Source organism: Ptychodera flava (genome assembly GCF_041260155.1).
Source record: "Ptychodera flava strain L36383 chromosome 3 unlocalized genomic scaffold, AS_Pfla_20210202 Scaffold_25__1_contigs__length_14229661_pilon, whole genome shotgun sequence".
Taxonomy (NCBI): domain Eukaryota; kingdom Metazoa; phylum Hemichordata; class Enteropneusta; family Ptychoderidae; genus Ptychodera; species Ptychodera flava.
In genome coordinates, this window is record NW_027248279.1 from 6,718,402 (window position 1) to 6,745,547 (window position 27,146).

The 27,146-nt window shown below is 38.5% G+C and overlaps 1 protein-coding gene across 1 annotated transcript in view; it reads right to left on the minus strand.

Annotated features, from left to right (window-relative positions):
• Positions 1-213: 213 nt before the first annotated feature.
• Positions 214-27,146, minus strand: part of LOC139125221 (transcriptional regulator ERG homolog) — a 55,174-nt gene continuing 28,241 nt past the window's right edge. Inside the window, exon 5 of the mRNA XM_070691319.1 lies at positions 214-2,073. Within this exon, the coding sequence (XP_070547420.1) occupies positions 1,556-2,073 (518 nt within the window). The 3' untranslated portion in view covers positions 214-1,555. The remainder of the gene's footprint in view (positions 2,074-27,146) is intronic.

A 27,146-nucleotide genomic window follows, 5' to 3' on the forward strand; every position in this document is an offset into this window, starting at 1 on the left:
CCATCAGGTCAAATATAGTACATTTATCATAGATAATAGTGTCAGCACTTTCTCTGGGTTATACAAGGTTGGTTAAAACTGTATTACATAGACGATTTTGTCCCTCTAAGAGTCATGGATGTGTGATTCTTTAAAAGGACTTGGTGATACTAAATGTGTATAGCCTGTGTCTTAATCAACGCTTGTGATTAACAATACACAATCAATGTGGCCTTATATTGGGGTAATGTTTTATTGTCGACAAATAAATTATTACAAACAATACAATAAAGCTATAAAACTTGCTTCACTTAGATAAAACGGTCTTCAGCGGTATAAAGTTGAACTCACTAATATCTTGCCATGTAAGTGACGATAACTTTTTATGAGATATGACGTAATCATGTCTTTATTGGTCTATTTGGAGATTACCTTTCTTTTTAGGAATAGCGACACAAATCTGAAAACCAATTTAATTGGAAAATGATCGTGAGAGATTGAACGATGAAATTGTGTTTGTTGTTGTTTGTTGTTTCTGTGTTGTTTCTCATACTCTGGGTTTATACCGACACATTAAACAAAAGTGAACAGTTTCATTCTGGCATTCATAGCCTCAATGGAAACAAGCTCTTACTCGCAACTTTTACAATAGTGTCACGTGACAAATAACTTACACTATTTACAATAAAAACACAGATATAAAATAAAGCTTGCAATTGAAGTAGTATCTAGAATGGTAAACAACATGGCCACAATAGTGGGAGTTTCAAAAATACATAGTTTTTTAGTTTAAACACAAATATTATGATTAATTGTTGCTATTCTTATTTATAGAAAATCGTTTTTAAAACTTTGGATGATGCAAAATATACACTGACGTAGATATACACTGGTCGATGTTCAATTTATACGAGGAATACAATCGACCTAAAACCCCCTCTTCGAGCCTTAAACAAAACATCACAACACGTTCTGTAATAGAGAAACGGGGTTACCGTTGACGACGAGGAACAAAAAAAAAACGTGAATATTTTCCCGCTTAGTCTAAATGTTGTCGTCTGCTGTTTCGGATCTGCAGGTCTGACACGACAAGCGCACAAGATAAGTTAGTTCGAGCGAACTAAAATGAACCATATGCACATTTAACCTTCCGTTGTTGAATTTCTTCGTGAGGAAACTCGCTTTTCTTTTTTCACATTGCCAGGGCATTGCTCATTAAGATTATTCTTGACCCTTGTGAACGGAGAAATGAACGTAGTTTTAATTGACAAAATGGACGCATTTTATGATTTTTTTCTGTGATTTTATATTTCTCTGCTATGTATAACATAAAACTTCATTTTAGAGTAAAATGATAGTAATGGAGTTTGCAAACATTTAGAAGTGTAATCGTTATAGCATGTCACACAAGACAGTATTTGAAGTTTTCTCGTCAATCTCCATGGAAACGTTGTCTATGATGTTTCTCTTAGAATCAACGGTTATCAATAAATTAATATGCTGACGGCTGCCAGGTGATAAAATGACTAAAGAAAGTCATTAGATGTCCCTTTGAACACTCAAATACATTGTCTTTTTAAGCATAATATGATCCAATGTGCGGGGACATGTGGCTCGGGTGGTGTGGCACGTGACTGCTTGGGTAGATATTTGCCGCCGCGGGCGAGGACCAGTAAGAAGATGGTGAAGCAAACAATCCGGCGGACGAGGTTGCGATGGGCGTTCCCACGAAATTAAGTTTGGGGCCGTGTGCATAGCCTGGTAGGTATGAATAGTCTGATTGGTACTTATACGCCGTCGGGTCAGAGTGCATCTGCATTTGCTGTGCAAGTCCAGCAAAATCATATTTGTAAGCGTATCGTTTTCCGTGTACTTTGGTCATAATGTTCTTGTCGTAGTAATATCGCAGAGCGCGGCTGAGTTTGTCGTAATTCATGTTTGGTTTGCTTTTGCGTTCTCCCCATCTCCTAGCAACTTCATCCGGGTCAGTCAACTTGAATTCTCCGTTGGTACCCTCCCACGTGATGCAGTGAGCGTTACTGCTGTCTGACAGTAACTCCAGCAGAAATTGCCACAACTGAATCTGTCCACTACCTGTTGAAAGAGAGTGAAATTTTGTACATATTAATCAGGCTAAATGTTTAAAGTCAGTGAAACTAGATACGAAGCTTTCAAAGTTCGAGTGATATGAAAGACAAATGCGAACGAGCGGGAAATAAAAAACTTATTATTCGAACAACACCCCTGGCTACGCCGACAAGCAGCCGGCATAACATGACTACTGCCTGGCCTGTCGGCTAATAAAATAATCAGTCAAAATGGACGTCTGGTCAAACGGTCGGTGCATCAATCAGTGGAGAGACGACGTCTTGCTTGGTCTTGCTGGGCGATGGGAGCCCAGATCTGGCCGGTATGCAGGCAGGCCCAGCCAGACCTTATTATCTTCTGTACAAGTACAGAGTCAGTCAGTTAACTTTACAGACGATGTAATCAGTCAGTCACAGATTAAATAATCCGTCGTTTGTTGAATAAATCTATGAATTAATGACTCAATCACTATACCAAAACCTCGCCAGAATATACAAAAAATTAGGAATGGAATATAAGGTGTTATCAAATTCCCTAGGAAAATTGTCATAAGCTGAAATAATTCCTATCTCAATTTGTCCTGATTTGACGTGATTTTTTATTGATTGAAAAATATCAGGATAATAAAGCTAAGGCAACAAACATATAACATAAATTCGCTGCAATATCGCAAAAGATTACTTTATCATCCTATAAAAATGAACAGAAACTACGATTTACAACACGAGACGATATGTATGTATGTATGTATGTATGTATGTATGTATGTATGTATGTATGTATGTATGTATGTATGTATGTATGTATGTATGTATGTATGTATGTATGTATGTATGTATGTATGTATGTATGTATGTATGTATGTATGTATGTATGTATGTATGTATGTATGTATGTATGTGTGTATGTATGTGTATGTATGTATGTATGTATGTATGTATGTATGTATGTATGTATGTATCTATGTATGTATCTATGTATGTATGTATGTATGCATGCATGCATGCATGCATGCATGCATGCATGCATGCATGCATGCATGTATGTATGTATGTATGTATGTATGTATTATGTATGTATGTATGTATGTATGTATGTGTGTATGTTGTATGTATGTATGTATGTATGTATGTATGTATGTATGTATGTATGTATGTATGTATGTATGTATGTATGTATGTATGTGTATGGTACGTACAAACAAACGTATGCATTGTATATTTTTATAAAAGCATTAAGTGGAATCCATTTTTCATTTTCCGTTTGCATTCATTTCAATCGAGAATAAGAAATGAGAAAGGCAACAAATTATTATGATCTATGGCATGGCTACATATGTTTCATTAAGATTGGAGAAAATACGTGTTACCGTATTCTCCTGGAGCGCGTGTATATTTCTCGTTTCTTGCATGTTTGCACGAGCAAGTGTATGCATGCAAGACAGTGCGAGACTACGCATGAGTTTGCTGGAATTCTTCGAGGCTTTGATCGTTAACGTTAAGCATAGCTATACAATCCTTTATAAAACCCTACAATACGCAATGACACAGTTATTGACGTGGCAGAAAAAGAAACGTGTGGTATTTTAACGTCTACCTTACATTATTAGAGACGCCAGTGATATCATTTTTATCAAAATCTACCTTGGCTTCTCTGAGGCGTTCCTTGGATTGTAAAGAAATATATATTTTCTAGCTTTCGTGGACTTCCCCTATGAAGCTGTTTGCTGGAGATAACAAAAAATCTAAGTCACAAGATAACAGTGTCGTCTGCTGACTGACTTGAAACAGAAAATTAGAACGACAGATCGCGCCGCTTTCGCACTCTAAAAACGGAAAGTTTATGAGTGTCGGCAAAAGGCGACTTTCGAGTTTATTAAGAGATCAGCTTTAAACACCGCTGATGAAGACTGATTTTGGTTGCCGTGGCAACCCCTCCCGACTTAATGAACTTCGTCTTTTTTACAATGTTGGGAAACGAAGTGAGCGGTGGAAACAGGAAACGGTAAAGGAAATTGCAGAAAGAGTTTCTGGAGATCAAATATGGCGGCCAGTGACACAGGTGATTGGATAATACAAGTCGTAACAATTTTACCAGTCACTACATGTTCTTATGGTCAATCTATATTTCCAGTGCCAAGCAAGCACCAAAAGATCCTTTGAGGAAAAACTCGCAGCAGAAATGTTAAGTCATCAACCTACACGTGTAAGAAATGTTATCGGTCATAAATATTAACCGCTATAGATTAAATGTGAAAGTTTTCTAAATTATTTGTTGATTCTTGTAGTAGCTCTCTCCTTATTCACGAGATTTGCACAATTTGTAAAATTTCCAACGATAGTCCCATACATTTTCTCCATGCATATTTGAAACACAGCAAATTTCAAGGTTTATTCTGTGTTACATCATAACTTTACTCTACTGTTGAGGATACTTCAGTTGTCTTGCGAAATGTGATGTAAAATATGGCGCCAGATCCTGTCGTCTGCGAAAACCCATAAATGAAATATGAACGAAATAGACAGCATTGGACATCTGATTTTTTTCAAGTATGAGCACATTTCCTTTCCCATACTTGTAAGCGGAAAATGTTCTGGAAATTTCCAATTTTCTGTCGAAGTGTTGCATTTTGTGTCGGTGTCTTCTCACTTTGTTGGCAAGAAGCCAAGAAATAACGGGTCAGAGCACCCAAATGAAGGCAAACGCCTGAAGCAGGCGTTCGTGAAATCGCGAAAAATGACACCGTCCATAGAGGAGCACTTAAAAGCTAATATTGTGGCAGTACCTGGCGTGTTGTCAATACAAAGCATAATTAGGTAAAAACGTCGGGGTCATGGTAAAGAGAAAATACGGGAAAAGAAGCCATTGAGAATAGGAGAGAGCCTAGCACCGACAAATGACAGTAAATTACCTAAGATTGGACGGCGTTTAGGACGACATTGTACGGCGCAGGAAAAAGTTAATAAAATCTCATCAAAGAGGCATTCATGTAAGCCAAGGAGGTCAAACTAGCAGAGATTAGTACAACTCGAGTTGTATCCAAGACACGGACTACAATACAAGTTGTGTCAAATTGGCGTGACCTTTGCTTCTAAAGAGAGATGTGCGCTTGTTTGGCGAGCTGTGTGCCTCGTGGGCGCTCGCATTCGCAAAATAAGAAGTAATTCAGCCTCGCAAAATGTGTACGCTTCACGTCAATTTCTACGCATTACAAAACTTTTGCCTCCTGCAAAAATTTGTTGAGGCGCGCAAGACTTTTGGAAAGAAATGAACTACAAAGCCATCAAGAATGATTCGATTCAATTTTCTTGTCACTCGATGTATTTTCGAAGAGGGCAGTAATTCAAAGTCTTCTTTTTCCTCTTCTTTCTGCCTCTCTTTCGATTCTAGAAAAAAATCATTTGGGAATAACTATTTGGTTTTGCTGCTGTATAAATTGTAACTCTTCGCTAAAAAAACGTGACAAGTGATACTAAGAATCTTCGGGAGGAACGACAAGATAAGCGTTATTGGTGTAATGTTTAAAAAGTGAAGCAATTTGATCTCGGCAGGACAGGACTTAAAAATTTAGCACCAAACGATTATGAAACTTTCAACATTCTCGCGAGCGTTTTCCAGTCGCACGAGATTGGATCTTGTTGGCGCGCAGCATTACATTATCGACGACTGACTTGTCTTTCGTCCTTGCGGAAGTCATGTCGAGTTACAGAACCTGAAGTAGCCAGGCTTTGCCAATAGTATTGGCGCACAAACGGGAAATTCTATTTTGACCTATGTAAGCCAGACAAATAAGGGGAAATGCATTGAAGAAATCCAATTGCAAAACGCACGATAGCAAAAGTGTTTAGTTACACAAGCTGCAAATTGTTTTAGTCTTTAGTTTTTGGAGGGTTTAGTTCAGAGGTCAAATATCACCAGAAAGAAGGCGTGTTGTGTTGTAGGTGCCGGATTGACTGTGACCGAAAGCTGCGCCTGCAAACTTTTATCAGTCTGACCTTTTTGCAAACTATCGGAAGGAACGACATATTTCGAGTTAATAGCTCAGTCAGATGGTGGGTAAATTTTCGATAATTATGGACGTATGGGAACCGTTTGCCCTGTAGTCGTTCAATTTAAACGCGCGGGTGAGCGTGATGGCGGTAATTACGTGCCACAAAAAATTGGCGGACTATCGGTGAAAAAAAGTTTATAATTTTACAGCGCTTTGAGTGACTTTGCCACTCTCTATCTCTCGCTCTCTCTCAAGCATGAGACAAATATTTGGAGGCGTCAAATGTGGAAGATGAAAAATGCTTTTTTATAAATAAGTCACATTTACAATGGCTATAGGGTTGTTTGACTATGTGTATATTCAAACTTCGACTTGCACCGAGTGGTCTAGATTCCAGCTACTCTTGTATCATCATTAATGATATCTGAAACCCCTTCAAATTAACTACTTTTGATACTGCAATCATCCCACAAATCTAAGCATTTCGACTCCAAATGAGTACGTTTTGCTGGGGCAGTCGGTGTCGGATATGCCGTCTCTTTACGATTTTCAAAATCATTGTAGCAAAAAAAATTGGGATAACCTGGGATCAACTCAAACTACAAACTTTCAGAATATTTTGCTATCATAAATTTCTTTCCTGAAAATTCATCCTTTTGCTCTGACGAATTTTTGACGTTTAAAATAGACAAATTTAAGAAGACGTAAAGTTCTCCCGATAACATGCGCATGGCTTCCATTCTCGCCCTGGGCGAGATTATATGGTAGTTGAAACACAGGTGCATACTTTGCATCCCCTATCATTCTGTGCGATTCTTTTTACAGTTTTTATAGCTCGAAGACACCACTATCGAAGTCAAAGGTCACTATCGTGTTTAATCCAATAAAAATAAGGAAAGAAAATCCATAATATGTTTCCCCGTTCTTCCATTTAGCCATAATTTGATTATCTTAGCCATGAAAGGGGATCCCTTCAATTTTACCCGTGCCCCCTAAGCTGATGTAGATTAACAACCTGTATGATTCTGTGTCGACTATTTTGTCAAAACTCATCGCTGTTTTCAAACTGTTGGCTGTACACTTACCAAGAAAATCCAGTTTGGCCTAATCAACGGATTAAAAAATGAGAGGAAGAGTTGATGCTTAGTTCGACCTCGAGTCAAAATTTCTTCGAGTGCATTATCAGAATTAAGTCAGAGTAATTTTGACATCCGGGTTTGAATAAATACACAGTGCCTCTGAAAGTGTATTGTGATGAATTCGTACCGAATAAAAAAATTCGTCTTCACTGAACAATTCGTATTCAGTTCCTTTACTGTTGACATTCTAGAAGTAAAAATCGTCCCAATTCCTGAATTTGTCGCAATTATTGACAAAATTAATGCTCTATAAATTTGTGCAACTTGATTCAAAATTTAAACAGACGCTGTATTAAATTTTTGGAGATTTTTTAAAAATAACCCATTCTCGACTCTTTTTGAACCGCGTTGCCCACTTTAGAAAAAAACATTCCTCTACTTCCGATAAAACGACTTCATCTTCAGTCGATGAATATATATGTATCCGAAAACGTGACAGAATTTCGACTACATTTTGCAGTTGCAATACAGTAATACTGACAGCTGTTTTGGCGGGAATTCGTTATGCGGAACCATCACAGAAACGCAAACGAGTTTCGTGGAACTTAATACTCGACGCACTGATACACGATTCGGATTCACACATACCAAAACGTTCAATTAAAAGACGGCAATGTCGGCACAAATTCCAAAATGTATAAATGTCCACAAAATGGACGGCTTTGCAGTAGTGTGGCGGGACGAGACCGCATGGAGTTAGGGGACCGATAGACGATTGATACTTGGAGGAAATTTGAGCCAGAGCGTAGAAGAGTGTAACATCACCACCTCTTAGTGGCTAATTGAATAAACGTGATGAAAGCCAAATCGGGGCTTGTCTCTTTGATGCCAAGTAAACGGGTTAATAGATTATTAAGGGTAACATGGAAAAGGCCACCGCCGATGTACGCTTTGAATGAAGAGACAGTAAGCGGAAGACAGAGGACTTGGGTTTAGTTCTTTTGTAATTACTGATAGGAAAAGCCTAATATTGCTGACAATCCTGCAGGAAATGAGCGGATATTGTCTTAGTTTTGCTCTTTTTGCCGTTAATATTCTCTGAATTTCATGAGATAAGATCGACTCGCATCCACGTTGATCACCCCGGACTTGACAATTGATGCAGCGAAGACGGCTGAAGGCTCTGAACACGTCCGTGTCATCGATTGGCGGCATGAGTTCACGCTTGTGATCTCATAATTTTGTGATAAACGTTATTTTGCATGTCCAGAACCGAGTGCTCGAAAAAGATTCAATCTTTCTGAGGAGCGAAACTGACCCGAAGTTAAAAACTCGGAGCTTTTTCATGATTTACGAAGTTGAGCTGAGTTGGTATCAGGGAATCAAATAAATGGCTGATGATTTCTCTTCGTTTTCAGATCATCTTTACTCATTTGACAAATCCGAGTGACTCATAGACATGTGCTCCTAGAGTACAAACTTTGGAGCAGACGGCAGAGAGCGTCAAAAAAACTGAGCTCGAATTTAAAACAAAAATTTCAGTCCCTGTCGATGTTACATCGAGGAGACTTTGGAACGTGCGCTCCAGCATACCGCACTGTACGTCATTTCTTAGCAAACCGAACAATGAGCGAGTGTCAGGGCTTAGTTTCTTCGGTTATAAGTCAATATTTTCTGATAATACAGCAAATTAGAGCCCAGACTGAAACGTTGGCGCTGGTCGTGGAGTGTTTGCAGACTTGAAAGAGCTATCGCAGGGTCAGCAGTGACGTGACCTGAATTCAATTTTGCAATCAATTACATCAGCATCAATATGCCCATTCTTTACTCTTCGTCACATTTCTATCAGACTAGACACAAATGAGAGACTAAACTAAACTCCCAAAGTTTGCTCAATCGTGACAACATCGATGGCTCATTTTTATTTTGTCGAGCGCAGGTTAGCGCAATTCATCACCGGACCGCTGTCTTGTAATCCGTCGCAATGATTTTGAAGGCTGATGTTAGAGAACTCGCTAATTATTCCAGCGTTCTTTCGTAAACTATCTCCGTATGATACACCTCCTCCAGCGCACTGTAATTGTAACTGAAAAAATCGTAACAAGATGATGATATCATTCAGTAATGTGCACGAGTTTAAAAACAGTATCAGTTCAGAAAATGCCCACATCTCTTCCACATTGTAAGGCAGATAATTTTATACTTCACGACATATTTTTTCCGTTCGCTCCTGCAGAGCTTTGGAGTGATACAGCGCTATCATTATTTTCCCGCCTATTTCATGAAACAGAAATGCACAAATTTGCGCTCTTTTGTGGCAAGGTCTTGTCAAATCTATGGAAAGGTGCTAAGCGGTGCTCTTTCAACGCCTTTAAGACGTCGTTTTCTCTTATTTCTCATATACTTTTGGTATCCTTCAAAACTTAAAAATCACGAGTTCGTGAAGCTAGCTTTCATTTGTTTCTCTGTACTTTGATTAATATGTTATCGCATATCACTTAATTTTGTACGTTCACGGCCACTGAACAGAAACTAACATATGGTTTGGCGGGAAACAATATCATACACTCAGACTACACAATTTTTCCGCGGTAAGGAAAACATTTTTCGCCCTTGACTCCTTCGAAATATTTAAATACCGACTTTACTCTCAGAGACATCTTTACAGGCCAGCACATTCCAAAAAAATCTTAACATGAGTATCGAAAACCTCCGAAAATTAGTTTTCATACGCATGAGTAGAAGTGGGACATTTCGGTACCATTTAGTGGTGGTACAATAAATCTGAGTAGTGCACAGTGTGAGGGGATTGTGTCCATGATGTGACACCGATTACAATAGGCAGAACGGAGACACCATTCGCGCCCGGGGGAATCCTTACATATATCAGCCGATGCACCCATCTCGTTCTAAATTTAATTAAATCTTAGTCGCTTTTATAATATATTTATGCAGTATAGCGTAAAATTTGATCCGATTCATATGGGATTTGACACTTTGCACAGCGGACCCTGCCGATCACCGGGGGAGAATTTTGTTACAAAAATATGGCATTGAATTAGGCAGTTAGCTAGAACAACATTGTTTTATTGAATCCATCTTCCATTTAGCGTGAAGTGGCTGGGCCAGTGATGTACTGAATTGCTCGCCTCAGTGAAAAAAAAATGGTCGTTTGAACGATGACTCTCGAAATGCGACGGCCCTAAAGTGGCAACAATTACCGCCGCTATTTCACGTCAAAGATGAATACAGCAGGACAAACGATACACATGACTTCACCTTTACAATGACACGACATTTTCATTCATTCAAAATTGTAAAATAAATACCTCTCTCATTGAAATAAAATGTGACTCTTTTTATATGGAAATGCTTACTTTTAAAAGATACGACGTGTCAACGTCAGGTTAAAGTCCCGGCTGAATTCGAAAGGCGGGAAAACTTATAGTAACATATATTGTCGTTTGCAATGTTGTAACCAAAAAAACGAAACATTGAGCCACAGTTTAAAAAACGGGACAGACTGAGAAAATGGTCACAAAGATATATTTCAATTTAATATGAAAGCGACATACTGCACACATTGTAAAGAGATGGATAAAACTTCCATAAAAGAAACCAATGCTTATAAATGCAAAATATTCAATTATCAAATTTGATATAAAATAGAAATATGAAAGAACGTTCTCATAGATTTCCTGCCCCCGCTGAAGCTAAAATTATGGTGAACTTATCGTCCAATATACGTGTAATCAATCAATCAAACAAGGAACAGACAAACTAATTAATTAATTAATTAAGTAAAGAAATTTCTGAGAATATATTTCTGAGAACATTAGTAAAGCCAGACTACATCAGATACAGAACATTTATACTAATGATAATATGGGTGATTTGACGGCGCATTTGGCATTGTTGCTATTTTGAAAACACAATTCGACGTAGTGAGGAAGTCTTGGTTAATTGGTCAGTTTACAGATAACATATTATGTATTGATTAACTGAAAGATCAATCGATCAACCTACTAATCGACTGATTGATTGATAATCGACAAGCTGAGTGTCTAGAGTTCTCTGTTTCTTTCTAGTTCAGCGATTTAGCGACTGGCTGTTTAGAGAACCTCATTGGAACCTTATTGTTGGCCTTTCTAAGATCAGGTTGGGTCGTTTACTGTTTACAGTGTAGACGTTTTGAGGAAAAGTTGGCTAGCTTGCAGTCTACAGTGTTGTCTTTTTTAAAGGAAGGGTTGGCTAACTTACTGTTTATAGTGTTGACTTTCTACAAGGAAGAGTTGGCTGGTTTACTTTTTGTAGGGTCGACTACGGCGCGCCAAATGTTACAAAAATATTTATCGATTCAGTGCAAAAATAACTGTCTTTCTCAATTGAAATAAAAATTCGGTCTCATTAGGAAGGAAAACGTAAGAAAGTATAATAAAAAACAAAAGACAGAAATGTCATTTAATACTTCATTTTAACTTGAGAAAAAATCTTTAAGCGTAATTAGGAAATAAACAATTTTCAACGATTTGAAAAAGTCATACATCCATACTTATCGACATACATACACGTATAATAGTTCGCGAAAAAGGTGCAATGAGTGCTGATTTTACAAAAGAAAAAAGAAAAATATGTTATACAGTGATACGTCCACAAAATTCACAAGAAAATCACTAAAAATCACTACTACCACCCGGAAAAAAATAGTACAAAAAATAAAAACGTGAACCACATGATGAAAATAATTGTAAAAGAATCAGACAAAAAAAGCCATGCATACATAAAATTATTTATGTACTTAAGAAAATAAAAAGCACTACGTCTCATAATAAACGTATTATAGATAATCAAAATATAATATGAATCACCAGCCGCTTTGACAGTAAAGAGAGAAAATCGTGAAAAAATTCGGCAGTGATGGCTCTAGACAAAAGTGGATCTCATCTACAAAAAATAAATAAATAAATAAAAACGAAAAAATAAAAATGCCATGAACAGAGATACAAAAAAACGCGTGGGCCTGTGGAAAGAAAAAATAAATGAGGACTCGCCACAGCAAAAAAAAAAACAAAAAAAAAAAGAAAAAAAACGAGCACTCGCCACAGAAAAAAAACAACAGCCCGAAATTACAATTATTTTATTCAAAAACTCATGGTTCACGTTCAGTTTCCTTCGATCGATGAATCCCCAACAGCGGGAATCCGATCACCACATACTCCAATGTTTGACGAAATATTAATTGAGCATTTCAGTGATAACGTGACATCTTGAAACCTAGCTCTGTTTGGCTGGGCCCTGCTCTACTTGAAACCATACTTGATGAAATGAAGTGGGCAATATTTTCTAACGAACGTCCAAGTTAACAGTGAATAGTTCCAGCGAGTCAAGTTAATTTCAGGCAGTCCACAGGTCAGATCACGAGCGAGACGTACAACCCATGACCCTTCATAGCAACACTGCGAACAAATCGATGCCTTAGGCGCGGTATGGCAGGTAGCCCACTGCAGGCCTTCCACCGAGCCGCACTGTCATCGTCGTTTGGCCTACATGATTTCTACACAGTTTTATACGTATGGTTCGATACATCGGGTTCAAATACCATGATAATAAACCACCTCGTTGTTGGTAATTCCTCGTCTATCCTCAAAGATCACCCAAATCATGATAAAATGAATAGTTTTGAAGAAATCTGCCGCATGTTGAGAGAACGTCCATCGTTTTCCGTGTTCGACAAGACGAGCGACGCAACTGTACAAGCCTTACGACTACGAGTATGGCGAGAGTGTCCGGCCTTCGCAACGCCAGACACTCTCACTATACTCGCAGGGCTATACACGACATGTCGATCCCCATTGCAGAAATCTTTATATCCACACAGTCCAATATATGGAGCTACGATATTTGTGCAGTAGCCTATACATAGCTCTGGGTGGCAGGGCAGGGCTGTGAGTTACCGGCGTTATAAACGGAGTGTGGCAAAGGCAAAAATAATCGGGCTGAAACACTCCGTCTAAATTCGAGGCAACGTTTTCACTATATATAGTAGTAGTAGTACCTGTAGAACGCGAAGGCGCCCGACTTGACAAACACTGATCAAGCAGCCGCTATTTCTCTATACACTGTAGCTCAACACAACCAGCAAAGGGAGTGGTAGGGCTACGGATCCGCAGCAAGGCCGGGCTGTGAGTTACCGGATACGGCCAGGCCGTATAACGCCGGTAACTCACAGCCCTGCCCTGCCACCCAGAGCTATGTATAGGCTACTGCACAAATATCGTAGCTCCATATATTGGACTGTGTGGATATAAAGATTTCTGCAATGGGGATCGACATGTCGTGTATAGCCCTGCGAGTATAGTGAGAGTGTCTGGCGTTGCGAAGGCCGGACACTCTCGCCATACTCGTAGTCGTAAGGCTTGTACAGTTGCGTCGCTCGTCTTGTCGAACACGGAAAACGATGGACGTTCTCTCAACATGCGGCAGATTTCTTCAAAACTATTCATTTTATCATGATTTGGGTGATCTTTGAGGATAGACGAGGAATTACCAAACAACGAGGTGGTTTATTATCATGTTTGAACCCGATGTATCGAACCATACGTATAAAACTGTGTAGAAATCATGTAGGCCAAACGACGATGACAGTGCGGCTCGGTGGAAGGCCTGCAGTGGGCTACCTGCCATACCGCGCCTAAGGCATCGATTTGTTCGCAGTGTTGCTATGAAGGGTCATGGGTTGTACGTCTCGCTCGTGATCTGACCTGTGGACTGCCTGAAATTAACTTGACTCGCTGGAACTATTCACTGTTAACTTGGACGTTCGTTAGAAATATTGCCCACTTCATTTCATCAAGTATGGTTTCAAGTAGAGCAGGGCCCAGCCAAACAGAGCTAGGTTTCAAGATGTCACGTTATCACTGAAATGCTCAATTAATATTTCGTCAAACATTGGAGTATGTGGTGATCGGATTCCCCGCTGTTGGGGATTCATCGATCGAAGGAAACTGAACGTGAACCATGAGTTTTTTGAATAAAATAATTGTAATTTCGGGCTTGTTGTTTTTTTTCTGTGGCGAGTGCTCGTTTTTTTTTCTTTTTTTTTGTTTTTTTTTTTGCTGTGGCGAGTCCTCATTTATTTTTTCTTTCCACAGGCCCACGCGTTTTTTTGTATCTCTGTTCATGGCATTTTTTATTTTTTTCGTTTTTATTTTATTTAATTTTATTTTTTGTAGATGAGATCCACTTTTGTCTAGAGCCATCACTGCCGAATTTTTTCACCGATTTTCTCTCTTTACTGTCAAAGCGGCTGGTGATTCATATTATATTTTTGATTATCTATAATACGTTTATTATGAGACGTAGCTTTTAATTTTCTTAAGTACATAAATAATTTTATGTATGCATGGCTTTTTTGTCTTATTCTTTTACAATTATTTTCTGTATGTGGTTCACGTTTTATTTTTGTACTATTTTTTCCGAGTGGTAGTAGTGATTTTTAGTGATTTTCTTGTGAATTTTGTGGACGTATCACTGTATAACATATTTTTCTTTTTTCTTTTTGTAAAATCAGCACTCATTGCACCTTTTTCGCGAACTATTATACGTGTATGTATGTCGATAAGTATGGATGTATGACTTTTTCAAATCGTTGAAAATTGTTTATTTCCTAATTACGCTTAAAAGATTTTTTCTCAAGTTAAAATGAAGTATTAAATGACATTTCTGTCTTTTGTTTTTTAATTATACTTTTCTTACTTTTTCCTTCCTAATGAGACCGAATTTTTATTTCAATTGAGAAAGACAGTTTATTTTTGCACTGAATCGATAAATATTTTTGAAACATTTGGCGCGCCGTAGTCGACTTTCTTCGGGATAAACAAAAGTTGTCATAATTATTAAGACTGCTTGGGAGATGTGATGTGTCCCTAGAGACAGCTACGCTTGACTGCACAGTGTGCTGACCTAATGAGTTCAGAAGGGACGGGTTGGCGGTCAGTCTCAGAAAAGATTCCCAACCACGAGTAATTGACCAATTTGTTGTCGTTGATCGTCTTGGTGGTGTTGTCCGTTAAATGCTTGGCTCAATTATTCGTGATATACCGACTTGTTCTTTTTTGTAAATTTATTGGTTCACGTCTCAAATACAGTTCACTCTGTAACTCTCGGAGGAACCAGATACCAACCGGTCAACACAGTGGAGCAGAGAAAGGCGAACTAACAGACTGTAATGCAATGATATCGGCAAATAGAGGCAGAGAAATTATGAATAGTTCAATAATCAACGACCATCAAGCTGGTAAAATCAGAAAACATAACACTGTCGGGTACATGGTAAACAACCCCGGATACCGGCTGTCTTCAATACAACTACTTTGCAGTTGCCAGTTTTGTCTTCTACAAATCAGAGACAAGTCTGCTACGATTGCAACCCACCATGAAATAGCAAGCCTTCCCTTTGTAAACACGTGTTTTGCCGGGTCGTTATAAGAACGGTCATTGTTGCTTTCAGATATGTACATTTCAACAGCCGGGGTAGTTTGCAATCAATCACATTGCTGATGAACGGCGTCATTGTCAAGGGCACATTTGTCATTATACCACGTCCATGTCCATAACATAGTAATTACTCTGACTGTTCCATGAGCGAATCATTTATGGTGAAAGAATTGTAATTATGGCGTATATTACAGGTTCATTCAACCAATTTCACGAAATCGAGTCTTGAACAAACTAGGTGTCTGTATCGATCCTTTGCCATGTTATTGTTGACAAAAATAATACTTCACCTCTATACGTACCTCAAAAGAAGAATTCGTTTGCTCACGCTTTGCTAAAGAAAACGTCAAAAAATTCCCCGGCATAATTAACAACGGAAGGCAGAGCTTGCATATCAAATATCAAAGACGCGTGTTTCTCATATTTTAACATCAATCATAGCCGAATTCATCTGATAAATCATTATAATACATTCTCGATTTTTTTTAAAATCGGTGAAAACGTAACCTTCCCAAACAGGTTCAAAATAAATCAAGAGAAGCTGAGGACGAATGAAAGGTTGTAAAAATTTGAGAGTCCAAATATCTGAGCGGCAGTCCCATGTCATTATTTAAATGAAATAATCAGGCCATATTTCCTCTTAATGAGTACCGATAAACAAAAGTCTCGACCGGAAACAGATAAAAAAGTTGAAATATCAGTGGTAAGAGAAACGGTATTCATAAACTTTGAGGGTCCCTTTGGCAAAACAAAAAATATGTCTTTCTGGTAACCCGACTTACCCCAGAAAAACCCGCCGACCCTAAACATTTTGTGTTAGGCATTTTTACAAATTATGAGTTCTCTAAATTTTAACTTAATTTATGGGTCTCAGCAAACAAAAAGAACAGTAAAAATATTCCTCAGACCTACCTAGCACGTTAGCGGAAACACATGTCTTTTATTTTGCCTTATGTACTGACCTAGTACAGAAATTTATTTCCCGAAAAAGCAAACTCATCATGTTAGAAACTTAGTTGCTTGTCTGGTGCCAAACGTGAAAAAAATCCAAAAATCACAATCAGGCTTACTTGTAAAATCAAAATTACCCAGTAAACGGTAAAATTATTTGAAAATTTTACCGTCTCGTCACGACAGTACAACTGGAAATAGGTACGTAAATGTAAAGGACATAGCATAGCTATCGATGTCCGTAAAGATGTCCGGACGCATTTTACCCAAAGAAAGCTGAAATAATATCTGTGATCTTACGAGTCAATATTTAAATCTTATGCACTTTGACAGAGATGCTAGTATCAGTTCGAAAGATTGGTTAGCGACAGCGAGGACGAAAATCAAATCTGCCGTATTTTTCCTGTAATCAATGAAAATTCTTCTTTCTATTAATGTCGTAAAACTCGCTCCAAGATGGCTGCCCCGCGACGTTTAAGTCTTTCTAATATTCCTTGGACGACTGGAAATTAACCACATCATTTATTATCCGCTTCTTTCAAGTCGTATTCTTTCATTTTTTCCCGTAATTCTTGAAGTCAGTAGAAGAAGGTAATAGAGAGGGATATTTCTTGAGGGAATATTTGCGCGCTGTGTAAACTTTGAAAGATAATTCACCATGCAAAACAAATGTAAAATAATAAAAGGGTTTTCCACGATGCAGCATACAAGGGTTTTTCAAGCAAACGACGTGGCGTTTTTGTGGCCGGATAAATTTCTATGTAAGGAACGGGCTGGCCATCCACCGCTCACTGGTAATCGATTCGACAGAATCTAGCCATGTGCACTTCCGCGATCAGAGAATAATTCCTTCGCAAAATCACTCAACGTCTGCATGCGAACCAAACGACGACATCGAAATGACACATGCACATTAGTGAGCGGCAGAGTAAGACGGCCAAACGAGAAGATTGAGCTACTAAAATCGCCCTGAAAATAGTTCCGGTGACAAGTCGGTGAACACTTTTTCAGCGCGCCAAATGCTTCCACCGTGCCTCCGGTAAATAAAACCGACGTGTCGCATGATTTTATGCTTTTTCGGTACAGATTCAAGAAAACTGATGCATTTTTTTATGTTTTCCAACGCATACTGCCGACCCCTCCATCTTTTCAATATTGTTCTGCTTCATTTTGCTCTGAATCACAGAACGATTCGTTTGCCTCTCGTCCTGTTTCTTCCTTTCCCGCTCAGATTTTTAGATCATCTATCGTCTGCCAATCTCTATCGTCTGCAAATCTCTATTTTGTCGATTCTCATCCTTGCATATCACTTTGTCTTCGTTCACGGCCATGTTTATAGCTATAATTTACCTACTGTTATCGTCTTTGTAAAGGTGTATATATCTGTCTGTCTGTCTATCTATTTGTCTATAACTGTCTATGCATGTGTCAACCAACCACAAACTCAAACACAGGACTAGAAGTCGAATACAAAGACAGTCACAAAGTCACTTGAATCAAATCGCCTTCTGAAGATCGGTGAAATCCGTGAGAATATTAGGTATGACTAAGTTTTGGTCTGGATTGATATATATATATATATATATATATATATATATATATATATATATATATATATATATATATATATATATATATATATATATATACCAGTTTAGTTCAAGATCAGCTGGAGTAGAGTGTTCAATACTGGAGTAGAGCTAAATACACTGTCTATATGAAACAAATTTGTGGTGGAAATGTAATTTAGATAATCCTGGTCAACTCAGTTGTATATATATGGAATAATTTACAAAATCTAAACTACAACATTTAGAGACAAACACATAAAAGACAACGTATAGAGAAATTATAAAAAAAATCGAATCGATGATTGAAGACAGAAGATGCAATTCACTACTAAAGTTTTATGTAAATTTGCCTGAAAATATGGTGTTCCTAAAATTCCAACATTAATAAGGTGTTGTTCGTTTCAGAGAGACGACAGGAAGTCCATAATGTGTTTTACTTTTCCTGTTGCAAGCAGCTGACGTGAACGGTACTCTTACTAAAATTTTGTGACTAAGGTTGTTTCCCCCGCAGCTGACGCAATTCCAAGTAGGCAATACGTTACTCCCCCCCCTAAGAAGTCATAGAAAAAAAGAAGTGATTGAGTTTTAAACGTAATACACAAAGCATCCTTTGGATGAGAAAATAAAAGTTAAGATACGCGTGACGGCAGGATACACCTGTCTTGGAACGCGTCACAATGTCATTGAGAAAAAGCGGAAAAATCATCCTGGCTTTGTTTAATATGTCCTGGAAGCATTGTGCCTCTATCCGCACACGTCCTTTTCAAACAGTAATAAAAACTACAATATTTAAAATATATCAGCTAGCGGTGTTCAATAAAGGGGATATGCCGTAAAATGTATTGCCGTTCTTGTCGTCATGGAAGCACGCAAGGAAATCCATATCCGATTCCATGATATCTTTCAGGAATGTCATGTACAATTATCTATCTATCTATCTATCTATCTATCTATCTATCTATCTATCTATCTATCTATCTATCTATCTATCTATCTATCTATCTATCTATCTATCTATCTATCTATCTATCTATCTATCTATCTATCTATCTATCTATCTATCTATCTATCTATCTATCTATCTATCTATCTATCTATCTATCTATCTATCTATCTATCTATCTATCTATCTATCTATCTTTTGATTTAGCTGACTATCCAACTCGCTGTTTGTTTGTGTGCTACAGCTCATATTGTCTCTCTTGTTTATCAAAGTTTTTATCCTATTATTTCCCCCTATGTGTATATGTCTGTCTTTCTGTATGTCTATCTTTTTGTCTGTCTGTCTGTTTGTCTGTCTGTCTGTCTGTCTGTCTGTCTGTCTGTCTGTCTGTCTGTCTGTCTGTATGTATGTATGTATGTATGTATGTATGTATGTATGTATGTATGTATGTATGTATGTATGTATGTATGTATGTATGTATGTATGTATGTATGTATGTATGTATGTATGTATGTATGTATGTATGTATGTATGTATGTATGTGTTTGAATGATTGGATGAAAGTTTTCGAGCCGATCTGTAAGTCACGGGATTTGAGTTGGTCGAACCTTGGACAGTACAGAAACTCTCTACTGTCTATGGTCGAACAGTGCATTGTCTGTTTCGTGTAGTGTTTACACAGCCTCGTCCTGGCCTCTGTGACATGGACTACGGTGACTCACATTCAAAGGAATACACTGTTTCCAAACAAAAAGTGTCGGGAAGCGGGCAGTCACACAAATATACGGTGATGTCGAGTACGTGCAATATCCGACAGACAGTCCGTCCTGGCTGATATGAAAACCTGTCACAAAGAGCCCTTTCAGGTGAACACCTCCCTAATACACTTAGAGTTAAAAATTAAACCGGTTTTAGGGCCACTATGTTTCTTTTCATGGGCGGTAATAAATAATGGGTTATATAGTGACAGGGAGACACTGTATCCATAGCTTAATATCCAGTTCAGGAACCCGCTCTGGCATACGACGCTGCAAGCGTTGAAAAGCTGGTAGTGCTAACGGATGCAGCTATATGACAAAACACGTCAAACCTTGCCTGTTCTTTTTCCTATCCCTTTCACAGAGTCCGGTTACGGTAATTTGTCAACTCGCTTAAAAGCTTTTGCGGCGACAATAGATTCGTACAAAGCAATTGGCAAAAAGGCAGTCCACTTCCGCGTTATCAAAAGCTGGGACGACTCATAAAAGGCACTCAAAAACAAATTATTGAAGCTTTCAAAATGTATTTACAACTCGCCAGCGTCATCTTCTGTGACTAATGATTTAAAAGTATACTTATCGGTGGATTAATTAGGACTTTTCAAAAGGCACTGCTGAATTTTTATGCCACCATGACAAGAACACTAATATTGGTCCCAATTCAGATGAAGACGTCTACAAAAATGGCGCTCTCAAAAAGTCGATAGCGGCTTTGTCGGCGATGGCGGGAACCGTTCGCTTAAAACGACAGTCAGTCAATACTTTACTGTGTGCAGAAAAATGTAGCTGCAGGCCTCGCCATTACTAAGTGTTCTTAATATTACAGCGCGTCTCTGAATGCAATTATCTACCTGTTGATACCTCAAGCAATAGGATAGTCAGACGGACACATTTACCGCCTAAAATCGTAAACCGTCACGAATTCTCCGCTTTTCCAAAATAAATCGATAGATTCCCTCTGAGTTCAGCACGATCGCCGAGACCCCTTCCTTCTCAAAAACTCACCCCAAAAATTGTCACTGACTGACGAGCTAGCCCACAAATATTTTGACTTTTGATTCTGACTGCCGTCGGCCTCTGCGCGGCGGCGCGGCGTAACAGTTACTCTAATTGCAGTCTTAATGCTCAAAAGAAGTCGCGCACAATGCGATCAATATAGCTATCAAATTCCGAGTGCGGCGTTCTGACTCTTACTCACGGAATCCCTATCAAATGGAAGTTTCTTTTCCTTCTCTACTTCTTTAGCCCAGAAAGGCTTCCTTCCTCCTTCCTTCCAGAAATCGAATCCTACCTTCCTAATCTCGGATGCAGACGACACCATTGCAGACATTATCGGGGACTTGATCATATCGTGCCCTGCAGCAGCAAATCAAAGGTTTCTTCGTCTACCTGATGTTGTCTGCTGTTTTGAGTTGACGATATGCGTGCTGGAATTCAAAATGCTCGTCTGCTGGGCTTTTCTTTCATTAAACAAACGCTAGAACAGAAATGTAGGCCGCTAGTAAAAGTTGAAAGATTGCACACCGTATTGCCTCAAAAGACACCGCGTCATTTGAATCTACACACTTGATCGTTCAAATTTCGACGCCACTGTACTAGATGCTTGGTATGGCGGCCATTTTAATATTGTAATTAATATTCACGTGTAACACTTAGCTTTATATCCTTGAGAAAAGAAATCGAAAACCGACATAGGAAAGACTTTTCAGGTTTTCAGGCGAGTGCGAAAGTCTGCTTACTTTGGAGGTGGATGCAACAAACTATGATTGACGTGTCAAGCGAATCATTGTATCTAAGTCTGATAAGCGACGAACAGACAGGATGCAAACTAAATTCCTTCGACAGTTTATGGGATGATGCAGTTATGGTAACTTAAAGCCGTGTAGTGATCCTGTCTACAAAACGAGCTTTGGTTCTATTTTTAATTTTTTGTTCTGTTTCGTTTTGTTTTTTATACATTCGCAGATCGATAATTGAAAATGAAGATCTTTGAATCTTTTTATTAATTTCAAATCAACAACTGCGGATTTCAAATCTTTGCATTCGCTCTCGACCAAGCTAGATCCTGCAGTCCTTGTGATAAAACAAAGTTACCTCCGGAATACGTAAGTACGTGAGGAACAGCGCCCCCTATACGATGACAGATACGAACTTACTGTGGTTGGCCTCCCACAAAATCTTATCAGTTCGGATGTGTTTTTAATATTGTGTCTTGAAACAGAGATGCATGCTATTACTGAGGGTTTTTCAGTTCCACGAGGACTGAGTCAACATGGAGCGTGCTAGATAATTGCACTATTATCTATGCAAATACTGGGACACAATTGACGGATTGAAAATTCGTGATTGTTGAAGAGATAGGGCTTTGCCTTAATGTTGATAAAGTCCGCTCCCGACGTGCCCTTGCTGTCTTTTACCAATATCAACGTCGTTCTCTTACATTTTGGTGAAATTCTTCTAAAATAGATACGAAAATAAACAAATAAAATCTGAAATAAATGACATTTACCACCAGTTCTCCGGGACTGTGTAAAGGAAATATTGAAGTAGAGGTTCAGTGCAAACAAAAAAACGGAGGTGTTCCTAGGTTTGGGCGGTTAAAGCTATCTGCTAGGGGGCCCACAAATCAAAGCATTTCAACCAGACTTTTAGTTCTTATTTTTTTTGAATATCGCGTCGACGTAAAGTGGAGGCAGCTTGTTGTAATCAATAAAGACATTGGAACACTTTAATGCATTTCAGTGCGCGGTGCAAGAGTTATTCTACCTAATATAGTTATAATGTACTTCCGGTCCAGCTCACAACACAGAGCTGCACTCTAGTCTAACAAGCAGCTCAATGCACTCTAATAGACCATTGCAAGGCTACACGTCCATCACGGCTAGTCTAGGCATTACAATTCAGCTTGCTATTTTTAATTCCGATTTTTCTCTTGCTGATGTGTGGGCAGAATTTGCAAGTCCATAAATTGCCCACGAGAAACGATTTAGTCTGGGTTGCCTTCGGGATATGCTGTCGACTTTCAGCGTTGCTGTCGTGACATTCGCCAAAACAAAATAAAACCAATGATTAAAAAAATCACGTCGCGTCACTTCCATTATCTGGTGACGTCATGCCGTGTAGTCGGATAGATTGCCTAAGTACTGAACGTGTTAGCGCAATTATATTCTAAGGAAGGTGAAACCGATGAATATTCAACGGACACCCATTAAATAAGTCAAGTGTACTCTGATAAATAAAGGACAGAAAATGTCAGAAAATGCAATAGAAATCTGAGAAGCGCGTAAAAAATCGATCCCCGGTATTCAGTTCTCCTCGAAATTGAGAACTGCTCTGAGTTGGCTCTTTGCCAGCATAATAGGAAAACTAAAGATCTTCTTTTGATTGTTTGTCTTTCCCGTGGAAGGATATGATTGAGATCGCGTTCTTTTGGCTTCCTGGCGGGAGATTTACTCCACTTGAGAACATATCAATTGCACGCATTTCCCGCCATTTTGAGTCGCACAAATTCTCGTCTGCGCGTACAGCTTCACTAATTATGTCTGTAAATATTTGATCCAAATTACAAATTGTGACACTAATTGGCAAAAATAAAAGATAATCCTCTCCGTCGTATGAATACATTCTAGTAGAATTTCGCAAGACAACCAAACTGCATCGCTCCTGGCCTGTCAATATGCTTTTTAAGACGCAGTAATACCGTTAACTATACTAACGTGGTCAATAAATCGCTGTTTCATTCAAAACATATTAGTGCTGAACGTAATCCCAAAAGATGACGTGTAGATTGATTTTCAGTATTGAAACGTTCCGATTGGTTTCACACTTCGCGAAGAGAGAGAGAGACAATGCAATTCATTGTAAGATTTTGCATCAGTAACCTGTTGACTGTAGAAAATGCGCATGCGTGCTGATGATTTCAGGACAACATAAGTACGAGCGCGACCGAACAGGGGTGTATATATTTGTTTTGCTCATAAAAAAAACAGTGGAAAGGCTTCGACAACTGTAAATGTGAATATTGTGCTAACTTTGGTGTGAGTCAGCGCAGAAAAGTTTTAAATAAATGGTGTTTAGGCGATCGATTTTTCGACTCAGCGAATTAAGAGCAAAATGGCGGTAAAAGCTATGTTGACTTGCGAGTCAAATATCTCTGTCGTTTAAAACTGTGCAAATATGCACTAGATGTCTTCTGATCCTATGATCGCAGAGGAGACAGAATAAACCAATATGGCGTCCGCATCAAGTTGTAAATGCTGTCAATAGATGGACGTAGCTGACATTGTGTTTGGAAGGCAAAAATTAATACAATAGATGATCTCTATTGTTTCATAGCAACAGACGTGAGACGGATGTAGGTTTCATTGCTGTGTGATGTCATCTCTAAATAGAAGTGTTTGTTTCCCTTGTGAAGCTTTCTAAGTGGTGTTTTATGCCATGAACTCGATTCGCATCGCCTCACAGCGTGGCAATGACCCTGACTCATTACCGATAGACCCTGCAAATACTGAGTATGCTAAAAAGTCACAACTTTTAACGTACAATATGTTTTTTGCTGAGTTTCCAAACGGCTCAATGTCCATATCAAGGAAGACGATTTACTTTTTTATATGTATGTTTTGCAGGGCTAAGAATATTCCCCTGCATTCTGCGATTGACTTGCTATAGTATGGACAACGAAACGTTATGGCAGCGTTATGGAAACGAAAATAGAGACGGGACTCAGAAGGGACTTTCATTAAAGACACGTCCTTCAGTGAAAAAAAATGTAACGGAAGAAAAGGTTTGGTTGGAAGAAAAGGTTTGGTAGGTTATATCAGCTGGGTATTTTTCACTGACTGTAATTATTGCTGACAGCGTATCTGAAATAAGGCAGTGTCACGTGACTTTGCTAAACTGTCCTGATTCTGCTAGTAACAAAATTAACCCGATCAGCTGCTTTAACAATTTAATTAATTCATCTCTCTCTCTCTCTCTCTCTCTCTCTCTCTCTCTCTCTCTCTCTCTCTCTCTCTCTCCACAGACAATTTGCATTTCCGATACAGTATACCGTTTTCACTATCCCTATACATTATCGTTTTCGTTGCTGCGCAAAAGTAATTCATTCGCGACGACAGTTAGCCAAAAATAAAGACCCGAGAAAATGCAAGCTCACAGATCAGTATGGGCGGAGTCAAATTCAGCGAAATGGCGGCTAATTGACGATAGTGCTCGACGGCAGGCGGGAAGTAAAGGGACCTAGCGATATGAATGTTGTTACTTTGTAATACTACTTGATTGAGGAATAAAATCGCGGATGTTTGTGAGAACAAGTATTGTCGCTAATGTCGTGAATCTAATCATGGTCGGCAATCATGGCGGGTCAGCCAGTCTCGAGCAATCTAAATGTTTTCTTCTTTCCGAGTGTTTATGGAAAGAGAGAAGTAATAGAGTGAGTCTGCGCTGCGAACAATTATTGATGGAGATCGTTCATTTATTTTATATCTGACAAAGAATCCTAAAATTAACAAATCAACCAGAGCATGGTAAAGCATTGTCGCAAATGTCGCCACGAAGAAGACAAATATTATTTGTCAAACTTAATGAGAAAACACCGAAAAAGAATAGATAGCACTGACTGAAGATCTAAAGATGCTAGATTCATGAATCTTCAGGGAACGTGTATTATGACTTTATACTTGAAGTAATTTATGTTATATATATATATATATATATATATATATATATATATATATATATATATATATATATATATATAATATATATATAGGTAATATATGTGCATGTGTGTTTTCTCTGTTAAAATCTATTTATATTCAGCACCCGTAATTGTCTTTTTTACACGATATCACTCAAAATTTAAAGAGAAGTGTTGTTGAGAAGTTTGACAAGGATAAAATCAACCTGGCTGATTAGAGACTTTCCGTGAAAGCCCACGGATAAACTGCAGGCTGGTGTCGGCTATCGCTTCTCTTTCCCGTCGCTTCCTATCAACTTCCACTCACTTCACGCCTAATCCAGCTGATCTGTGGCCGTCCATGGCGGTGATATTTCAACCATGTAAGGTACAACAGTGCGCCAAAGAGAAATTAATTCACATTGGCCTGCATAAGACAAGCCATATGCCTTCTCACTTTTCAATATGTGTCAATGTGTGACTGAATGAGAATATGGAACCGGTAATGTTTAGTATAATTTCTTCAATAAATTTTGAAAATCTCCTACAGAAGGTTTCTCGTTTTAAAAGGGTCTATTATCTCCTGCTTGCTGTGAATTTTGTCTGAGACTCGAACTATAATATTTGACTGCTATCTAACGTTATGGACTGAAAAAAACTAAGAAGTTAGATAGTGGGCATGTCACGTTTGCTTCATAAAAAGTGAGTTACATTTGACACTAAATCTCTTTTAAAACACCATTTGATTTTCGTTTAAATCCTTTTCTCAACGCCGCCATATTATAAAGTACTTTTTGGACTCAGCTCATTCTTGTTTTGTTAGCTTAACTTGTTCATCAATGTGCAAATCGAAACCAAGGGCGTTTTTATCAAATTTCGCGACCAGTGAAAACTGGTCTCGCGGGTCTAATTATATTCAATACGCACAGCAAACAGAAAAAGATAGTTATCGATTTTTCAATTATATCGGGATTGCACGTATTCTGTTCATTGTTCATTGTCTCAACGTTTAGGGTGTTCACCAAGCCTCTTCCGTCTATCTCAGTGACTGTTGGTCACCGTGAATATGTTTCTGTTTTAAACATTGCTGAAAAAATCAACACTAATGCTGTCACATTTCTCCTACACTGACTTGCAAGACTTGGATGCAATTGCAAGTGCAAGTCAACCCATCGCGTATATATTATCGACATTAACTGCAAATGCCCGGTTGTTTCACATTATTCCATTACTGTGCCGATACTCTGAATTTCTGGAAGTCCCATGTAAATGTCGAATGTTTAGCAATTGATTATAGAAACAGCATATTATCAGTCGCATAATTTTTCTATATCCATGAAAGACTGTCCAGATTTCGCCGCCTCTCGCTAAGACGACATTCATCGTCCGTCCACATTTTCATCCCGTCAGCTTTTAATCCATGTCGGGATTTTTTATTTACTGATATTTTCATCGCATCAAGCCCCAAATAACTCAACCTACTGTGCCCCCCCCCACCTAGCCAACCCTCCACTTCTGCCATATCTCTGTTTATATCGAAATATTCCGTTGTTCAACAGAGCGCACTCTCACGATATCATCTCCGCTGTTTCTGATTTCACAGCTGTCATTGT